This window comes from Miniopterus natalensis, chromosome 15, assembly GCF_054644295.1.
Source record: "Miniopterus natalensis isolate mMinNat1 chromosome 15, mMinNat1.hap1, whole genome shotgun sequence".
NCBI classification, from domain to species: Eukaryota; Metazoa; Chordata; class Mammalia; order Chiroptera; family Miniopteridae; genus Miniopterus; species Miniopterus natalensis.
The window spans coordinates 2886049-2905956 of NC_142095.1; the positions used below are offsets into that span (position 1 = coordinate 2886049).

General features: G+C 59.9%; 1 protein-coding gene across 10 annotated transcripts in view; it reads left to right on the forward strand.

Annotated features, from left to right (window-relative positions):
• The first annotated feature begins 371 nt into the window (after positions 1-371).
• Positions 372-19908, forward strand: part of CACNA2D2 (calcium voltage-gated channel auxiliary subunit alpha2delta 2) — a 110691-nt gene continuing 91154 nt past the window's right edge. For all 10 annotated transcript variants that reach the window (XM_087824696.1, XM_087824699.1, XM_087824697.1 and 7 more), the window contains exon 1: positions 372-553. In XM_087824696.1, the coding sequence (XP_087680822.1) occupies positions 372-553 (182 nt within the window). The remainder of the gene's footprint in view (positions 554-19908) is intronic.

Below are 19908 nucleotides of genomic sequence, written 5' to 3' on the forward strand. Positions count from 1 at the left end.
GGGCCGCGCGGGGCGGGGACGCGCGGGCACTGGCGGGCGCGCGGCCGGGGCGGGCGCGCGGGGCGGGCGCGCGGGGCGGGGGCGGGGGCGGGCCGGCCGGGGAGCGGGCGGGGGAGCGCGGAGGGCGGCGCCGGCGGGGTGGCGGCGGCTGCTATTTGAGCGCGGGTCCCGGGCCGAGCGCTCAGAGCGCCGGGAGCCCGCGCGGCGGAGAGAGCGCGGCGCGCAGCCGGCGGCCCGCAGAGGCGCTGCGGCCCGTGGAGCGCGGAGGCCCCGCGCGAGGAGGCGGAGGGAGAGAGGCCGGCCGTCGCCCGCCGCCCGCGCCCCCAGCCCGCCGCCCCCCCTCCCCGCGGCGCCGCGTCTTGAATGGAAACATGGCGGTGCCGGCTCGGACCTGCGGCGCCTCCCGGCCCGGCCCCGCGCGCCCCGCGCTGCCCTGGCCCCGCCGCGGCCCCCGGCCCGGCCCGGGCGCCCCACGCCGGCTGTCGCTGCTCCTGCTGCTGCCGCTGCTCGCCGCCCCCGGGGCCTCAGCCTACAGCTTCCCCCAGCAGCACACGTAAGTGGCCTCGGGGCCCCGGACCCCGCGGAGCCCTGCGCCCCCGCGCCCCCGGCCTGCGCCCCGCGGCGCGGCGGGAGCGCGGGGTCCGGCGGCCGGCTGCGCCCGGCGGTGGCAGCGCCGAGCCCGGAGGGCGGGCGGCCGCGGTCCCGGCGCTTCTGGCTGCGTCGGGAAACTTCCCCGCGGTGCCCCTTTCCTCCCCCACCCCCGCACCCCGCCGGTCCGAGCGGAGCCAGATCTCCGGGCCCCCGGTGGCGTGGGGTCCGAGCGGGCCGGCTGACTCCCTGGCCGCCGTCCGGGTGACCGGGGAACCTGGGCTTGCACGAGGGGGCGGCCCGCGACCCCTGCCCCGCGGAGCCAGAGCTGCGCTTCTGCCCCCCGTTTCCTCCTGGGTGACAGCCTGGCGCTTTCGAGCCGGAGGTGGGGGGCACCCCACACCTGTCTTCGTTGGCCTTTTCCTTTGAGGGGGACGGCCCGATGCAGAGGGTGTGAGCACCTGGCTGTGGCCAGTGCCACAGAGGGGCTCAGTGCCCCCTGTTCTTGGCCGCCCCACTGCGCCTGGGGGAAGGGTGCCCTGGGGAGCCCAGCTGGGAGGTGAAGGTACCGGGGTGGGGGCAAAAGGTGAAAGTCAGGGAGGACCCCTGCTGCTGCCCCAGCGGGAGAACAGCATCCACTGGGCCTGCCGGTTTCTGCTGGGCGTCGTGGTCCTTCGGAGCCTCTCTCCCTCCCCGGGCGCCGCCAGCTCCGGCTTCCTCCGGGGGAGCTTGGCCAGATGTGTCCGTCTGGGAGTGGGCATTCAGTGCCTGTGGCCTTTAGGACAGCAGCTATTTCTGTGGGCACAATGCCCCAGCCTGTGTCAGTGCCCAGACAGCCCTTGCCCCCGTTGGCTTTGGGTCACAGCAACCACCTTGCTGTCTGTCATCTGTCTCTCAGCTCCCTGGGGAGCCACCTGTCCCTGGTCTCCTTCACCGGTGGCCGGGCGGAGGATTTGGGAAATGAGTAGCCTGACTGTTAGTGGCCCCGGGGGAAGGGTCTGGCCTCAGGGCAAGGGAGCCCCTGGCTGTGCGTCATTAGACCAGCCTCACCCCAGGTTAGGAGCTCCTGGTTCTGCCTGGAAACCTGCTGGCCCCAGCTTGCAGGTTCTCCCAGATGACGGACAAACTCGGGAAAGGCACCGCTCCGAGTGTCTCTCCCTCTCGTCACCGCTCTCCTTGCACAGCCTGGCTGTGCTCAGGCGGGTGATCCATTGGCAAATTACAGGTGCCGCACGGACGTGTCCTCTGTCAACTGTCTGGATTTTTCGTGTGTGTGGGGGGGGGGCGCACAGGGAGAAGAGAATCGTGCAGAAGTTCAGAGCTCATGGGTGCGTTTCTGTCCTTCATTTTGCTGTGATGAAAATGGACTTAAGCCACGATGTTTAAAAAGAGCAAAAGCACTATTTTTTTGTTGTTTTATTTTCCTCAAAGCTGAGCCCTGGCGGTCTCATAGCTCCTCCAGCGAAGGTTTACATAGATGCCTCTTTTCACCTCTTCCCACCTTACTCCCTCTCCTTCCAACCTGCAGTGGGTCAGATGGCTGCTGGGCCTGCAGGGGTCTCCCTTGGAAGGACAGTGTAAGACCCTGACCAGAGTGGACACCTGTCCCTCTGTCCCCAGCAAGAAGGTGGTGAGGCGGGTGTGATGGCAGCGGGAGTGATTTCCAGCTGGACGCTCTCCTCTTGTAGATGGAGTTGGAGCTAATTCGAGGGTATGGGACATGTCTTGGAAATCGTAATTAGAGAACGAGGGTGGGGGTGGGGTGAGGGCTGTGCAGCTCTGAGGGTCCAGGGGGAGGGGACTAATGGTGTGACGACACACAGGGTTTACCGTGACAGCCAGCGCCCTTCAGCTGCCCTGGTCCTGCAGATGTGATGCCCATTGACCCTTGGAGGGAGGACGGGGAGGGAATGAAGGGAGGTCCTCCTGCCCCCCTCCCCCATCCCTCATGACCACCATGTCCAGTTGGATTTGGGGCTTTTGTTGAGCTGACACAAAGGCTGAGGCTGCTGCCTTGGGGCTGCTGGGAGTGGGGAGAGGGGGTGGCTTCCGTCAACCCCCTGGGGTCAGCGTGGCCAGGCTGGGATGAGACTTGACACAGGTGGCTTTGAGGTGGGAAGTGGGACCCTCGGCTTCCTGGTACTGAGGTGACCACCCCTCTGGAGAGGGCCCCAGATGGGGAAGTCACGTCTTCATTAGTGTCTGGCAGTGCGACGGGGCCAGCGTTTCAAGCTGCTGGGCTTTAAGCAAGTGTGGCTTGGGGTCTGGTGGCCGTCATTTCTGTCATCGCCCTGGTGGCGTGGCTCTGTGCCCACCAGGCGAAGCAGACCAGGGCCGCTGCTCACGGGGAGGGCAGAGGAGTCAGAGCTGGAGGGAGGACAGGACTGTGGACCTGGATCAGGCTTTCAAACGAGGCAGTGGCCACATGTGCACAGTGCGGCCACATGTGCACAGTGCATGTGTGTGCACGCCTGCACCGAGGGGCTGGGGGGGGTGAGGCGGAGTCAGAGCACACGCCCGTCACCTGCATACTCCTCTTCCCAGTTATGCTCACCCAGCGTGGTGGCAGGTGGCACGAGTGGCATGAACAGCGCTGCTGGCTGAGGGGCAGCCTCACCGCCTTGCCGCTCCTTGTGCCTTTCCTCCCCCAATCCTGTTGGTCTCCTTTCCCTCCCCTGCCTCCTTTGGGTCTCTCATCTTTTCTCCACTGCCCCTGCACTTTTTGGCCGGTCCCTTTCACCTCTCTGTGCTCACCCTGCCCTGCTCTCCTCTTTTGTCACCTCTGTTGGACCTCTGTCCCCTGTTCTCCAGCCCCTGCGTTTCTCTGGCCCCTGCTCCATGAGGTCCCAGCTGAGCGCTGGGTGAAGCACCCAGCTGCCCTCTGGCTGCCCCTCTTGGCCCCGCTCCGCCCCAGGGACGGTGCTGGCCAGCACCTCCCATCCTCCGGGTGTGGGTGGGGAGCGAGTGGGGAGCAGAGAGGCGCCTGGGGGGTCTGGATGCCCCAGCAGATTAATGACAGCTGGGGTATGCGCTCCTTTTCCTGAGCTCCTGGACCGGGCATGCGTCAGTCTAGCTACGGTTAATGGTGGGTGACGTGTGTCTGTCTGGGCCTCTGAGCTGTGTCTGCACCTCCCTGTGACTCTCCCCATTAGAGGGAGGCAGCATCACACACCTGGGTCCCTGTCTCCCCAACAACCTGCCGCAGCTTTTCCAGGAGGGAGGGTGGGTGAGGCTCCGTGGCCTGCTGCCGCCACTGACGTCCCTCCTGGGGTCGAGGATTTGGGGGGACATGTCCCCCCATGCCCCACCTTTATAGAGCGCCTCCTTCTGGCAGCTGTCAGGCTAATCCCTGAGAAGGGAGGGAGCCCGTTTAAGATAAGTCCCCTCCTAGTCTGAGGGTGAGCCTCACCCTGGATTCTTAGTCACACTGGTGTCCTCAAGGAGAGACTGAGTCACGAGTGGAATGGACGCTTCTGAGCTCTGAGCCTCCTCCCCTCTGCCTGTGTACAGGTGGGCGCTGCCAATTCTTGGCACCTCAGATGTGGATGGATGGACCCTGCCAGCTCCTGGGCGGAGGCAGTTTGAGGGCATGCTGAGTGTCGGGTGTAGGCCCTGCAGGCTTGTACTTTGGTCTTCAGAGTTGACCCTCTCCATTGGGATGACCTTGCCTCAGTTTCCCCAACTGAGATAATCGAACCTGCTTAAGATACTGGTGGTGAGAATTAATGGGAGAGGGTGTGGCATCTGGAGGACAGGGCGGGCTCCCAGTGTGAGCACCGTGGCAGCTATTGTAACATTAGCATCAGGCCCAGATGCCACAGCCAAATGGGCCCCCACCCATCAGTCTCCTGGATGCCTTGGGTCATGCCACTAGCTCAGGCTGTACACTAGGGTGTCAGCTCCTTGAAGACAGACATTGGGCCACCTCCCTCCCTCCCTCTCTGAAGCCCAGCTTGACTGTGGTGGGCGATGTCGCCAGGGTAATGGTGGCCTCCCCTCACTTAGCCCCGGCCAGGCCCCTTACCCGCGTTGCCACGTGACCTCAGAGCCCGTGGTCATGCCTGTCCCCCAATGGGAAGACTGAGACTCAGAAAGATGAAGGGACCTGCCCAAAGCCCCACAACCGCTGGAGCGGCTCTGGGTGAGGACTACTCTGTCACCTAGTTGCCCTGCCAGGGGGCTGGGCGCATCTGTGCAGTACGCCCAGGAAGTTGGCAGACTCAGGTGGCAGTCTCCACTTGAGTGGAGACTCAAGCCTTGTCTTTGGAAGAAAATGAGGCATCAGACACATGAAGCACACCCCAGCCTCCCACTGTGACCTTGCTTGCTCAGTCTCTGTCCTCCAAGGGGCCTTCCTGGGCCCACGGCTGCCCTGTTGCCCTGGTACTCATAGCCCTGTGCCCACCTCGGTCCCGTCCTGCATTCACAGGTGATCATGGAGCCCCCCAACCCAAGTTTCCCTTCTCCAAGGCTTTAAGTCATGGGCCAAGCCTGCCTGGCATGGAGGGATGGGCAGTAGAGACTCTCTCAAGCTGCCGAGCTGCCATCTCCCCCCAAGACTCTAGTATGATTCATCGGGTGGGGGTGGGGCTGTTCATGGGGACCTTGGGCTGGATCCTCTAGTCCCTGTGTGGCAGGGTCCTGTTGTCCATGGGTGGGGTATGGTCTCCTTCCCTTTCTAGCACCTCCTCCCACCCCACCTCCCTGCTGCTGTCCTCTCAGGCCTCCAGATTCCAGATCTGCCTCTAGAACTGGTGACCTGTGTCTTTAAGTGATGGGGCTCAGGGCCTTAGGCCTGGGGATGGGGGGGCAGCACCAGGGCTTGGGGTACTCTATAGGCAAGGGCGGGGGCTTTCCCACTGCTGGGCATGTACCTCAAGCCAACTGAGCTTCTCTTCCTATCAGGTGGAGCTTTTTCTTTCTGGTGCCTAGGAGAAGCTGAAGAATCGATATTCCCGTTCCCAGAGGGAGGTGTATGTGTGGCTTCCCTGTTTCTCCCTTCCCTTCCTCTGCTGTCCTGTGCAACCCGAAGAGCCTCCCCAGCTGCCTGTGGCTCAGAGGGGAGCTGGTGGCACAGGTGCAGACTGGGCCGCCCCTGCGGGACTTGCGGGGCCGTCACAGGGAGCTCTTCCTAGAGGAATCAGGGGTGCTGTCCTTCGAGCCCACAAGCTTGAGCCCAACGCCCTGATCTGTCACTGCGGGACTCAGGCCATTGGTTTAGTGTCTCCGGCCCTGGTCCTGTTCATGGGCCACCTAGTCCCCCTCCTACCTCACCTGGGCCCCCCACCTTCAGGGGCTGGTCTGGGCCACTCGACGCCTAGCAACTGCTTCTGCTGGTGACTGAGCCTGTGGGGTTGGGCGTCACAGAGCAGGAGACCTGGGGGATCTTCACATGGGGGACCTAAGGGTCCCCACCATGGGTTGGCCTGGTCCTGGGGTGTCCTCTGTCAAAGGCAGTCTCAGCCTAATCCTCTCATCTTGCTGGGTAGCGTGGTGGTGACCTTGGACAAGGTCTCTTCTCACCCTGGGCCTCAGCTTCCTCTGGTGCAGGGCCCTCTGACTGACATTCCAGTGCCCTAAGAAGACAGACCCGGGGGTCTTCCAGCTCCTGTCCACACTGCTCTAGCTCTGGGGTGAGGCCTGACCCCCAGCCCAGCTGGGCCTCATCTCTGGGGTGAGGAGCCTGCACCTCCCGTACTGGCCTCTGGCCACCCTTTGGGTGTCTGGAAGCTGTTTCCTAGACTGACCCATTTTGAGCTCTGATCAGCCTGATTGTTTAGCAGAGAGGGAGGGGCCCAGGAAGCCTTTCCTGCTGATCATTAACCCATCTCTCCCCACCTTAAACAAAGGGGAAGGGATTAGGGGAGCAGGGGGGGAGGTCACTCCCTCTGCCTCTCTCCCCTGCCCTGCGCACACCCTGGATCCCTTTCTCCCGCCTTGATGCCTCCCTTCCCTGCTGGCCAGATCTTTCTGAATGAGTCCCCCTCTTGGCACACACCGAGGCTGTGCTGCACCTCTCACCAGTCCTGTGACCTTGAGAACTTCCTCAGCCTCTCTGGGTCTTAGGGCCTCATCTCTAAAACAGAATTCCCTTATGGTGTTGCCTCTTAGGGTTGGGGCATGACAGGTCCTGAGGGATAGGCCTGGCCCCAGAGTGTGGGTGATAAGGGTATTTGGACCCTGATCTAGGAGGATTCTCAGTCCGACTGGGCCTGCACTCTTGAGTGCCAGTCACCTGTGCCATTGCCCGTAGCACCCACCACACAGCCAGGCCCTACAAGCACCTGAGACCCAATTGTGGCTTCTGGGTCTTTCCTCCTGTGCTTGGCCCATGCCTGGGCCTGTGTGCAATGTCAGCTTGTGTGTGGAAGTGTCTACACGTGTGTGCTCTTATGTTTTTTTGTTCCCATGTGTTGAGTGTGTTTGTTGTAGGCGGTGGGAACGGCACCGGGTGTTAGACCCATGGGGTGGGACCGGACCTGGGTTCAGCAACCTCGGTACTTGAGTTCTGGCTGGGAAAGAATTCAGAGCCAAGACTCAAACTGCAAGAGAACATTTATTTGGTAAAATTACAGAGGTGGAAGACGTAATTCCTGGAAGAAACGGGCTTAGGAAACAAGTTATAGAGGTAAAGGAAGGCCCTAAGAGCTTGGGATGGATGAAGCTGATGGTGACATGCCTGGGGAACAGGGAGGAAGAGGAGGGGAAGGAAAGGGAAAGGGAAAGGGGAAGGCGCTGAAGGAGAGCTCTGGGTCCTCAGTCCTAATGGTTTTAAGGGAGGAGATTTTAGGGGAGGTCCTAGGGGAAGATTCATTGTAATATTCAGCAGCTTTCTCGGTGTGTCCTTTCATGGTTGTGGTCTCCACTGATTGATTGGCCAGTGCTAGGGCCGGGGTCATTACCCAATGCAGCTGGCCCTGAGGTCACCTGTGGCTGGTTTTGTTGCTCTTCTGGGCCTGGAGCTGAAATACAACTGAGGCCTAGGTGTTATCTCTAAGAAGGAAAGGTCAGGGGGTCCAAACTACATGACCAGTGATATGCTAGGGGAGGAAAGGTCACCCTGGGGGCCAGGTCCCACCCTACAATTGTCCTTTGCTAGGCATCCAGGGCTTTCCATCCTGATGACCTCCTGTACCTGGCCGATTGTCCTTGCTCTGCTCCTGTCTGCCTAACTGCCTATCACATGTTCATGTTGTGCACACTCGTGCGAGTGACCATTTGTATATAAAGGCATGCTTGTGTGCCCACATGTGCATGCTTGCATGTTGTTTGTGTGCACATGTGCAGGTATGTGTGTACACGAATGCTTATGTATACACAGGTGTAGGTGTGTGCATGTGTCTGAATGCAGATATGGGTGTGTGTTTCTGCATGTGTGCACATCTGTATGTGCAGGCATGTGCACAGTTTATCTCTGCACCCAGAACTTGCTCCCAGTGCCCACCTTCTGCACCTGCCTCTGAGGTTAATGCCAGGGCTTGGCTGGGCAAATGCTGACAGTGAGAAATAAAGCTGCCTGCTTGTTGGGACCAATGTTTTGCAAACTTTTATGTCAGAAACAGCCTAAGTTAAGGCTGAGCTGGGAAGTCTGATCATCTCCCAACTGGCTCAGATGACAGTCTGCAAAGGAAACACACAGAGGCTGCATCCTTGTAATTCAAATTCTTGCAAATTGAACAGTATTTAGATGCACTGGGGGGCTTGGGACTCTGGGAAGCTTGGTGAGTTTGTGTAGCAGAGCGTCTTTGCAAACAGCCCTTCCCTGTGGAGACCTGGAGGGTGGGTGTGGAGGTCGGGGCTCAGCAGTGGAAACCCTTGCTGTGTGACCTTGGGCTGGTGGTTTTCCCTCTCAGAGTGGGTGCTTGTCATCTGCACACAGAAGGGAGACTGGCATCCCTTGGCGCATCTGCCGTAGGTTTGGGGTTCTCGGCAAGACATTTGCGTAGTAGCTGCAGGCAATTTGGGGTACAAAAGCTTCGCCTCGATGACCCCCTCGTGTTCTTCTGTTTGGGGCACTTCCTTTCAAGAGTGAGTTTTTGTCTACTGGCTCTTCATAAGGAAGGTGTCTGGGTGCCCTGTGCTGCCTGCTGGCCCTTGGGGCTGTTGCGTGGGCCCTGAACTGATGGGTTCTGATGTCTGAGGGACTGTGAGTTTGCTTTCCTGGCATTCTCAGGCCTGTGTGTTGGCAGGGCTGGCATAGCCCAGAGTCCTTGGCATTTTGGGAGGGGGCTTCTGCAAAGGGCAGAAGTGGCTGAGAAGGGCTTGGGAGACTTAGGTCCAGTGAGTGTTCCTCTGGGGGCAGGGAGCCTGGGTAGGACCGTCTCCTTGGGCACTGTGGGTTTTGGATGGCTTCCTGACTTGGGAAAGACATATCCCAGCCACAGATGGTGCCCTGATACCCCCTTGTGCAGACAGGGAAACTGAGGCCTGTGGTAGCTGAAAGGAGCCTTCGGGCCCATTTCTGCTGGCTGCACATGTGCGGCTGGCAGAGCCCAGTCCCCGTGCTCAATGTGAGCCGCTCGAGGTGGGATCCTGCCCTGCAGCCCTCACACTGTGATGTACATCTGGTTCTCGTAAGTAAAAACGTCCCCGACCTGGGATGCGGGAGGACCAAAGCCTCCCCTAGCGAAGCCCGCAGAGCCAGCGCCCGTGGGGTGTGCGGCCCTCCGTGCCAGGTAACCTCGGAAAGGACAGCTGTGTCACAAGGTGGGTACGAGCGGGCTGGTGTGTCCCCAAGGTGGTAGAGGCCCCTGCTCCACTGCAGTTTCCAGCCTGATGTGGCATTTGAGCCTTAATAACTTCCCTGCGCAGCCCTCTCCTCCCTCCGGCGCTGCCTGGAACGCTGCGTTTGAAGCCTTAAAGGTCAGGCCTGGTGCTGCCACCAGTTCCAACAAACAAACAACACACACCCCACCTCAGCCCTGCCCCCAGCTTCATGTATTAGGAAAGAGAAAGGAGCTGGCAGAACAGGGCCCTGTGCTGAGGGCTCTCAGATGGATGTGTCTCCTTCTTCCATGGGCTCAGGCTGGGGGGCGGGGGGGAACCTGGGCATCCTCCCTTCCCTTCCCAGACCCCCCCAGCCATGCAGCAGTGTCTCCCATTGAGGGTGAGCTGGGACCTTGCAGCCCAGAAGCCTGCCGTGGGCAGAGCCTCGCTTCTCAGCCAGCATGTGAGGCCCTGCCTGGGCTGCTCTGGGCTCTGGCCGCTAGCCCTGGAAATACCCAGGCTCCAGCCAGGCTGACCGCCTGCAGGTCTTAGGAGCTGCTCTGGCCTCTGCACCTTCCGGCCTTTGCTCACCATGTCCCTCGCCCAGCTGGCGGCCTCAGCCTGAGTACTGGGGCAGGAGCCTTTCCCACTGAGGCCCTCCTCTGGCTTCCTACCCCTGTGGGCCTCTCTCACAGCCCTGTGCCTCCTCTCCCAGCTCTGCCCAGTTCACAGGGGCTTTCCAGGAGTGGGCACTGAGCTCACTTCTGACCCCTCCAGATCTGTGTCTGAGGAGTGCATTTGGCTACAAGGAAAAGAGGCTGCTTCTGTGTAACCTTGGTAACCACAGGGGACGACTTTTTTCATCATGGTTAGGCCTCTTACCCGCAGGGAGCCCAGAGGTGGACGAGTGTATGCTGTCACCAAGGACCAGGCCGCCACCTGCACTCTGCCTGGCTGGCCACACTTTTAGTGTGGCCGTTGGTCCTTGGCTGACGGCCCTCATGGCAACAAGATTGCTGCCACAGCTCCAGACATCACAAGCACCAGACATTAGGAGTAAAAGAAGAGAGGTTTCCTTTGGGCTCCTCCTAAGAGGAACCTCACCCAGAGGCCGCTACCCAACTCTCCCTCACACCTCATTGGCTAGAACTGGGTCACATGTCCATTCTAAACCAATCACTGAAGGTGCACTGTGATTGGCTCGGGCTAATCAGGATTTACCCTTGAGCTAAAGATGGGGTCACCTTGGGGCTGGCGGTGGAGAGATTCTTGCAGACTTGGGTTTTGTTAGCAAGGAGTGGGGGGAGTGATGGCGAGTGGGTAGGCAATGTCTGTTGCAGACAAGACTTGAGCGTGGGGGTGGGAGCTGAGGAAGAAGATGGGAAGGAAGGCAAGAGAGGGCGGCCCTGATGGAGGGAAAGTTTGTAAAGGGAGTAGTTATTTTAACCACATCATCATCAATGAGCCGGACCCTCGGTGGTGTATTTCACATACGCTATCCAATGAGATGGGTCCATTTTTATGCCCATTTCACAGACAGGAAAAATTGAGGCAGCAGGGCTGAGTGTTGCTGAAATCACACAGATAGTGAGTGATGGAGGCAGGATTCACACTCGGCACTGGGATCTGTGCACGCAGTTCACCTCCTCCAAGCAGTCCCCAGACCACAGACCCTCAGGGTGCCCCCACCCTTCCACTCTTTTCCGTCACACCTGTCCCTCTGCGGGGGCTGCCTTTCAGGCTGAGGTCCGCAGAATGTGGTTTCATGGGGCTGCTGGCTTTCTTATGGACCTGGGGCACCCCTGGGTTTCCTGGAGGGCATGGGTGACAGAGGACACTGACGGAGGGCCTGGTTCTTCTGCTGAGGAGCAGAGCAACTGACTTGGCCTTATTACGACACCTGGCTTAGCTGTGTGCAGGGCTGCTCTGGGGAGCTCCCAGTCGGGGGGATCATCAGTGGGGAAGAAACAGAAGTGAGGCTGAACAAGTAATAACCGTACGTGGCCGGTGCTCCCAGCAGCATCCGAGGGGCGGGGGGAGGTAGAGCTGAGCTCATCCTCCAGGACCGGTTTCTGACAGGCCCTCTAAGGGTCCCCATTGTTCCCATGGTCCTGGGCCTCCCCGGTCAGGGAGGAGCAGGGTGGGGTGGGAGAGAGGTTTGCCCAGGTTGATCCAGCCCCAGTTCCCGAGGCTCCAGGCCCGCCCCGTCCCTCTCCTGCTGACACGCTTCCAAGGCCCATGTGCCGTGGGCAGTGGCTCCTGGCACCTGGGCTGCCTCAGGCTGCCCAAAGCTCATGACCGGGCCTCGCCGGCCTCAGCGCAGAGTGGCCCGGCAGGGGAAGCAGGGACAATCCCAGGGGCCACTAAGCCAGGTGATTTACATGGTCCTGGAGCCAGCAGCGGGGAGGTAATATCTCACAGGTGGTGTCCAGGCTGGTGGCATATGGAGGCCCCTGCCCTGAAGTGGAAGAGGGTGGGGACTTCACAGGCCCCGTAGTGGGACCTGGAACCATGGGCTCTGTTGGCTGTGTCCTGAGAGAAAGCCTGGTCCAGGGACAGCGACTGAGGAGGGGAGGAGCCGGGGGTCCTGGAGAGAATCCCGTAGATGACCTTGTCTGAGCCATTCTGTGCCTCATCTTCCCAATATTTAAAATGTGAGGATGGAACTTCCAGTCGTTTAGCCAAGATTTTTTGAGCACCTGCTGTGTGCCAGGCCCTGTACTCGAGATGATGTTTTAGTGACGATATCTACCAAAAATTTCCAGGAAAATGGTGAGTGCTTTGCACTTGTGGGCACCTCTGACTCAAGCCAGGAGGGTCTTACTGCTGGAGCCCGTCGGGGGGCTTGAGAACACCACCCTCAACCTCTAGCGAGTACTGGGCTGAGGCTCGGTGCTCTCTGCTGCCCCCAACCCAGGGGTCAGAGCACAAGCTACAAAGTCCAGGGGGCATGTTGGGCTGCCTGGCCAGGTAGCTCTGCACCTGGGCCTGGTTGTGATGAGCCCCAGTTACTGTCTGTGGGGTGAATGAATGAATGGAATCAGTTCCCTGAAGACTGGGCACCACTCTGCCAGTCTTTTCCCCCTTCCCTCGCTCACAAGGCCCACCTGCCCTAGGTGCTCCCATGCCCTAGGTGCTCTCAGCAGCCCAGTGCTGCTTCTCCCCAGATGGAAAGGAAGGGGCCTAGCAAGGCAAGCAGTCGGTAACCTTGTGTTAAATAAAACGTATAAAGTTGACGGGCAGCCACTCTGAGCCTTGCTTTTGTCATCTGAGAGCTGGGGAGAGGCAGCCTGCCCCTTTCTCACAGACTTGCTTGGGGGTCATGTGAGCTGGGCTGGTAAACACAGGTCAGATGCCATGGTGGGCATGGCCCGCAGGTCAGTGCAAGAGGGACACAGGGCCTGGAGTGGGCCGTCCTTGGGTGCCTAGAGAAATCCTGGTTCCCGCCCAATTCACCCTCTTCCAGTCCGTGTCCCCCCCACTGTGGGCACATTCATTCCTTCCACAGACACTCAGCACAACCCGCTGTTCGTTCATTCTCTCCACACTCATGAGCGTCTGCTGTGTGCCAGGCACTGGCAGGGGACAGGCCAAGAACAGTCCAGGGAGGGGATGCAGACAGAGGTCATACTGTGTTGGGAAGGTGATGAGAGCCCTGGAGAAGGAACAGGATGAGTTGGGGGGGCAGGGTTATGGTCTAACTGGAGTGGGGTGTCAGAGTAGGCCCCACTAGAAAGTAGACATTTGAGCAAATCCTGAACGGAGGGGAGGGTGTGTCTGGAAGAAGAGTGTTCCAAGCAGAGGAACAGCCAGTGTAAAGGCCCTGGGGTGGAATGTGGTTGGAGCAGGAAGAGAGGAGGAGAGAAGGTCAGCGGGCAGTGGGAGGCCAGGCCAGGCAGGGCCATTAAGTTAGCATGAGTCTTTGGCCATTACTTCGAGTGAGGTGGGAGCCACGAGAGGGGTATGAGCAGAGGAGGGATGTGACCAGATGGTAGCCATGGTGGTGATAAGACATGCCAGTGGTCTGGGTGTAAGAAAGAGAAAGGAGTCCCAGGCAGGCCTGGGGTGCTTGGATTCAGCAGCTGGAAGGACAGTTGTCCCCAGCTGAGCTGGAGGAGCCTGGGGAAGAGTGGGTCCTGGAGGCCCTAGTCTGAGGAGGAGGCACAGCCATCCCATGCCTAGTGCACTGCCTCTTCTTGCTACCCGGGTGTCTGCCGGTGGCCTCCCAGCTCCCACGGGGGCACCTCTGCCCTGAAGGGGATCAGAGGACCCAGAAGGGTGGGGGCTCCTCTGTTCTCCTCAAGGCAGGAGGCTGTGTTGAGGATACACACAGAGGATGGCTATTTGCGGCTCAGCGAGGATTTGACTCACGCTGGGGGCTGGGGAGCATGTGCAGGAGGGGAGATGGGGACATGTGAATGACAGAATCTGACCAGAGTGGTTGGTGACACACACGCAGGGCCTATCTTGCCATCTCCAGCCAGGCTTCTGCTGCCGGAGCTCCTGGGTCCTCCGAGTCACCTGGTGACCATCACCTGTGCCTCAGCCCTACAGTGCAGCTCCTGAGACCAGGCTTGGGTGTGGCTCCCCCATCACAGCACCTGGCTGCGCACCCAGGGGCTGTGTCATTATAGCCACCTCCTGAGAGCCACCCTCGCTGAACCTCCGTTTGTTAAGTGGGCCTGGGCAGGGGTTACATTTCCATTGTACCTGGAGAATGTGTGGAGAGAGAAGGCGCTACAGACCCCAACAGGCCTGCGATCTGTCTGTCAGTGACTAGGGCAGATGGCTCCGGGCCTGGGGAGCAGACAGTGATCCTGGGCAGAGCGGCTGGCAGATACCCCGTGTCCCTGGCCCGGATCCCTTGCTGTGCTCTGGGGAGGCCTCGGCTAGTTCATGAACTCCTCACGCTCATTGCTGAAGGTGACGGAGATGGGGCATAATCGGGGTGGGCTGCTCCTTCCCTGCACTTTCTTCTCGCTTCCTGGAAGGAGTGGCTGCTCCAGCACCTGGCCCTTCTGGGAGAGCCATGAATTATGCACGGAAGCCACGGGCCTGGGCAGTCTCGTCATAAATGAGCTTCAATAATTCATACGGAGAGGAGCCAGGGAAAACGAGGGCCTCCCGGACCAGCCCTGGGCAGCCTCTGCTTCCGCAGGCTTCCGCCGGGCAGCCCACCTGCCTGCCCCTGTGGCCAGCCACGCAGTTGCGCAGGGTCGCGGGGAGGTCGCCCCGACGGGGAGGCGCAGTCACTGGGCACAGAGCCTGCTCGTCCAGGCTGGAGAGCAGGAGCCTCCTCCCTCAGGGCTCAGCCTAACAGAGCACTAGGTAAAACTGACCCCAGCAGGGCACATGGAGATCAGCTTTGGGTTTGGGGAGAGACAAGACTTCAAATAGGGGGCGAGGTGGACTTCACCAAGCAGGGGATGTGTGCGCATCACCTGAAGGAGGTGAGAGGGGCCCCCTGAGCACAGACTGTGCAGAAGCATATTCAAGCCACAGGTGCAGTGTGCAGACCGGTGAGCTGATGGCTGCGCTTGTCCTGGAGAGAGAGGACTGACGCAGCCCAGGCCAGGCCAGGGTCTGGGAAGGTGGTAGGCAGTGGGCACAGGACTTGCTAACAGACTGGATATGGATGTGGCAGAAAGCAGGTTCCGGGTCACCCTGAGGCTTCGGGCCTGCACAGAGGGAGCTGCCGTCAGCTGAGCCAGGGGAAGTGGAGGGTGGGGCAGTGGAGAGAGAGTGAGGATCCAGAGGGAGGTCAGGGTCTCCATTTGGGGCACATTTAGTTTGAGAGGCCCGTTAGGTATCCAAGTGGGCGCTCCGAAGCTGGACATTCAGGACTGGTATCCCGAGGAGAGGTGCGTGTCACCCTGACTGGCGTTCATTAGCTGTGTGACCTTGGGCACATTGTTTAGTTGCTCTGTGCCTCAGTTTCCCCCTCTGAGGATTGGGGAGATGAGCCAGCTGCTGTGAAGATGAATTGAGGCCGTGCAGGGAGAGCCCTGGCCTGTCACTGCTGCGACACACCTGGCGCCTAGGTACAGGCCCCAGGCAGGGAGACCCCTATCAGACCCCTTAGGAAATGGATTCCCACATGGCCCGTGGAGGCCACCTGGGCAGCAGACCTGTTAAGGCTAAATCATAGAGCTGGGTGTGGACCACAGAGCAGGGCCTGGTCCACGGTAGGGGTCTGGTGGAAAGTCAGCCCTGGGCCCCTCTCCACCTAGGCTGGCACCCTAGCAGAGCCCTCCAACCTCTCCCACAGACCAGCCCCTCCATTCTTCCCGATCCGCACCTCCTTCTGGCTCTGCTGCCCCTTGGTGCCTTCTCCGGCCCCTTTTCCTGGTACTACAGGGACTGCCAGGGCAGAATACACCCCATGGAAGCTGGTGCAGTCCTCCTTAGGGGCTTCTCCCTCCTGCTGAAAAACCCAGACCTACCAAGGGGCTGCTCAGGGACCCTGTGACTGTGGGCGTGACAACTGCTGCTTTCACCTTGAGGCGAAGGTTATTATGAAGGTCGCATAGCCAACTGTGCAGAAAAAGGAGTCCAGCTCAGGTGGGCCTTCCACGGTGCCCTCAGCACTGCTGGGAAACCTGCATGGCCCTAGCTTGCCTCATCCATGCAGTCCTCCCTGACTGCTGGTGCCCGTGTGGGCCTCCAACCTGCATTGATGGTGGGGATGAGGCTGTGGCCATTTGCTGTGTGAGGCTGGACGCTGTCCGTCTCTCTCTGGGCCAGGTGGGCTGCCTGGCTCTCCCGGCCCTGAGTGAGGCTGCTCCCTGGCTCCCGGCCTCCTCCCCCGCCGGCCCCTCCCATCCCCTTTCAGACTATGAGGCTTAAATACTGGGCTGGACCCTGTACCCTAATTAAAGCTGATAACTGTTTACCGTCAGCGGGGGCGGGGGTGGGAGGGCCCAGGCCTGAGAGAGCCGACTGGAAGAAAGCTTTCTCCTTGGAAAAGAAAGGGAAGAGACGGCCCGTAATTAATAACCTCATTAAGGAGCAGTATTTGGGCAGGGTCCCAGGACACACAGTTGAGGCCAATGGAAATGGACTAATTTGAGTCTTGGCAACACCAGCCCCTCCCCAACTCTGTGGGGTTCCTGTGTGCATGGGATGGCCGGTGAGGGTGGGGACAGTGCTCCTGGGGGCGCAGTGTCGCCCACACTAGGAGTCCCTTTAACTGAATCACAACTCTGTTGAAGATGAGCCCGTCGCTTTGAGTTCGCACCTCAGTTTACCTGCTTGTGAGTGGTAGGCGGCTAGCTGTGAGCCCTATTCCACCATGAGTGGGAGGGGCCAGCATCTTCCCTCGCACCCTGCCTCAGTTTCCCTCCATGGTTTGTGCAGTGCGAGGCTCCACACCCCCAGGCACTCTGATCCCCTGGACCTCTCAGGAGTGAATGACCTTGGCTAGACTTGCCTCTGCCAGCCCTGTTGTTCTTGGGAATTTGTGGTCAAATTGGGGTCAGGGCCCCATTCTAGACTTTGAACCCTGAAAGATGCTGATGCCCAAGATACTTCTTTCCTGAGCAGACAAGGAGGAAGGAGGCCCTGCCCTTCCTGAGGGGTCTGCGGCCCACCTGGAGGTCCTAAGGAGGAGGCACAGCCACCCCTTCCCTAGTGAGCTGCAGGTCTAAGGAAGAATGGACTGTGGGGAAAGCAGCCCCACTGCCCGATGGCTCTGTGTGTGCACATGAACCGGGGATGGATGTGGGTACTCAGCCTAAGTGAAGAGGGACATCCACCCGAATGGTCAGGGAGGACTCCCCGGGGGAGGTGGCTCTGGAGATGCCACCGTCCTGGGGTGCAGCTTTGAGCTTCCTGCCCTTAGCAGCAGGGCTGTGGCCTGGGGGCAGGGCCACAGCCATTCTCTGAGCTCCCAGTGGCGGTGGGACATGGAGGCCCTCTACATCCCCACACCCCCGCCCTGCCTTTCTTTCCCCTTCAGAAGACTGCGAAGGCACCAAGGTGGGAGGTGGCAGGCCAGCTGAAATACAATCAGAATAATTAAATAGCACTTTATTTTACATCATTGCCTCCCCCAGAGCCAGGAGAATAATTGGCCAGCCTGTCACAAGAGAAGCAGGAGACCTGTGGGCCCCCACCATTGCCAGTTGTGGTTCACAGTGCTCTTGGCAGCAAGTGGCCTCCGCTGTGCCTGCTCCCCACACCCCTCACCTGCCCCAGCCCAGTGCCATCCTGCCACACGCCCCTTCTACTGCGTCTGCTGTTCCCCCCTCGGCGAAGGGAGGGCTGTGGACTGCTCCTATGCCCCCACTGAAATGGGGTTTATCCAGGCAGTCTGCCTGGTAGAGGCAGCCTGCAGCAGGGCTTCGATGGCAAAACACTCCTACTTGGGAGTGGTGAAAAGGCCTGCAGAGGCCGAGGTTGGGGGTCCCAAGGCCCTTACCCCTACTAGGCCTTGGCCTCTCCAAGGCCTCCCCTGCCTGCCCTCCCCCTCCCCCTCTTGCCCCTCTGCAGGGTCCAGCCGCCCACACCTACCTGTGCCCTCTGAGGGTGAACCTGCAGTGTCACCTGTCTCTGGTTTTTTGATTTGTTTAATTATAGATGAGTTTTCTGCATAATTTATTCCAAAAGCCTGGATTATACTGTACAATTAAATCACATTCTGATCAACAACTTCACATATAAAATTAACAACTGGCAGGAGTTTAATCTGTCTGCTGCATCTGCACACAGACTCCCCCCTCATCCCTCTCTGCCCCTTCCCTTCCTCCCCCATCTTTCCCCCTCCCCCTTTCCCCTCCCCTCTCCTCCCCTCCCCTTCCTCTCCTGTCTCCTCCCACCCCTTCTCCTGGCCTTGCCTCCCTCCCTTCCCTCCTCCTGGCTTTGCCTCCCTCCCCTCTGGCAGAGGGGGGATGGTGTGCAACTGGCCTCGGAGCCGGAGGCCCCCACCTGAGTGCTCTGTAGTTTGACCAGGGGCCTCCCCCGCCTTCCAGCTGGGGTCACTGTGGTTCTGCCTGCTAAAGGGGGCCCTCAGTCCCAGATCCCCATCCCACACCTTGCCTGATGATGACACCCCCTCTTCCCTCACATTTTGGGTCTGACCTTGCCTTGGAGACGAAGGCCTGAGTCCCACAGCTCCTGGTGTCCGCTTCCCACTGGGCTGCCCTCCCTCTGCCAGTCCTGAGCCACATGCACCTTTGCCTGGTGCCCGGTGCCCATTCCTGGCCCCTCTCTGCAAGGGAGCAGAGGGTTGAAGGGGGCCACTGGGGACTCCTTTCCCCAGCACCCTCCCTCTGCATCTCCTCCCCCAAGCGCAGGCATTCCTGGGAGATTTCCTGAGTGCTGGGGACATGGGACGGGGCTGGATTGGATGAGCTTCTAACCCTCAGGGGACTGCCCAGTAATAGTACTGCCCATCAAGGTTGCCTTGTGGATTCGGCCATTAGTGAGCCACTCAGTACTAGCCCCGTTCACAAACAGGAGAGCTGAGGATCCAGGGGGGAGAACTCTCCAAGGTCACGCAGCTGGCAGAGGCAGCTCCCTAGAGGCTCGTAATCCTGGAAGGGTGGGCCATGGCGCTGAGGGAGCCCGGACAGGTCTGGCTTCTCTACAGTATATGGCCCAGCACCCAGCCTTGCCAGTGGCCTCAGTTTTTGTATTTGTGAAATGGAGGTGCAGTGCCTGACCCTCCTAGATTCAGGCACCTTGGAGGACACGGTGGTGCTTGGCCCTGTCCCCGGCCTCTCGTGCCCACAGCAGTCACCATGCCGGCTGCAGCCAGTGGCTGCACGTGCCTCCTCCCAGATACGCTCTCTCCTCACTGTCTTGCTAATTTGGCACTTAGCGACACTTTCAGATAAGCATTGTCATCTCAATGAAGAACTGGAAAATCATGGATGCAAGGAGCCAGCAGGTGGGTCTAGGCCATTGGGAGGGCGGCCCGTGGGCCACACTGCCTGACCAGGGAGGCACTGGCAGAGCCAGGCACCTGGGCCCACGCTGTTGGAAGCTCAGGTGGGATTTGGTCCTTTTGCCTTTGACCCAGTGGGGCTGTGGATCCTTCCAGAGTCCTCATGCCCTTCTGGGGTGAGGACAACCGTGCCTTGCCAGGTTTAGTCTCAGTTTGGTGGGTGGTTTCTCCAGTTTGGGGGCAGGACGCTGCAGGTGTATAGGTGACTCCTGGCCTCCTCCGTCCCATATGTCACCCCTTGGAGCCAGTCCTGGGACACCAGCCAAAACCTGGAACCCACAAAGTCACATCTCTGTGAAGATAAAATGAATGATCTGTCATGTTCTTTTAAACGCCTCGGCACATGTATTGCTTTCCTAATTGGGTTGGATGTAGGTGAGTAATCGGATAACTTGTGTGCCCTGCATTGAGGTGATGGGCAGTGCAGCTGGGGTCTGGGGTCTACCCATCAGGCCCAGTACGCCAGACCAAGGACTGGAGCCACCCCTAGACTCCGGGTGGGGGGGTGTCATGGTGGGCCAGTCCCTGCAGCCCATAGCAGAGTGTAGAGCTGCTCAGCCTGGGGGTGGGCATGGGGAGACTGTGTGTGTGTGTGTGTGTGTGTGTGTGTGTGTGTGTGTGTGTGCGCGCGCGCACATGTGTGTTGGGAGGCGGGGAGGGAGAGAGTG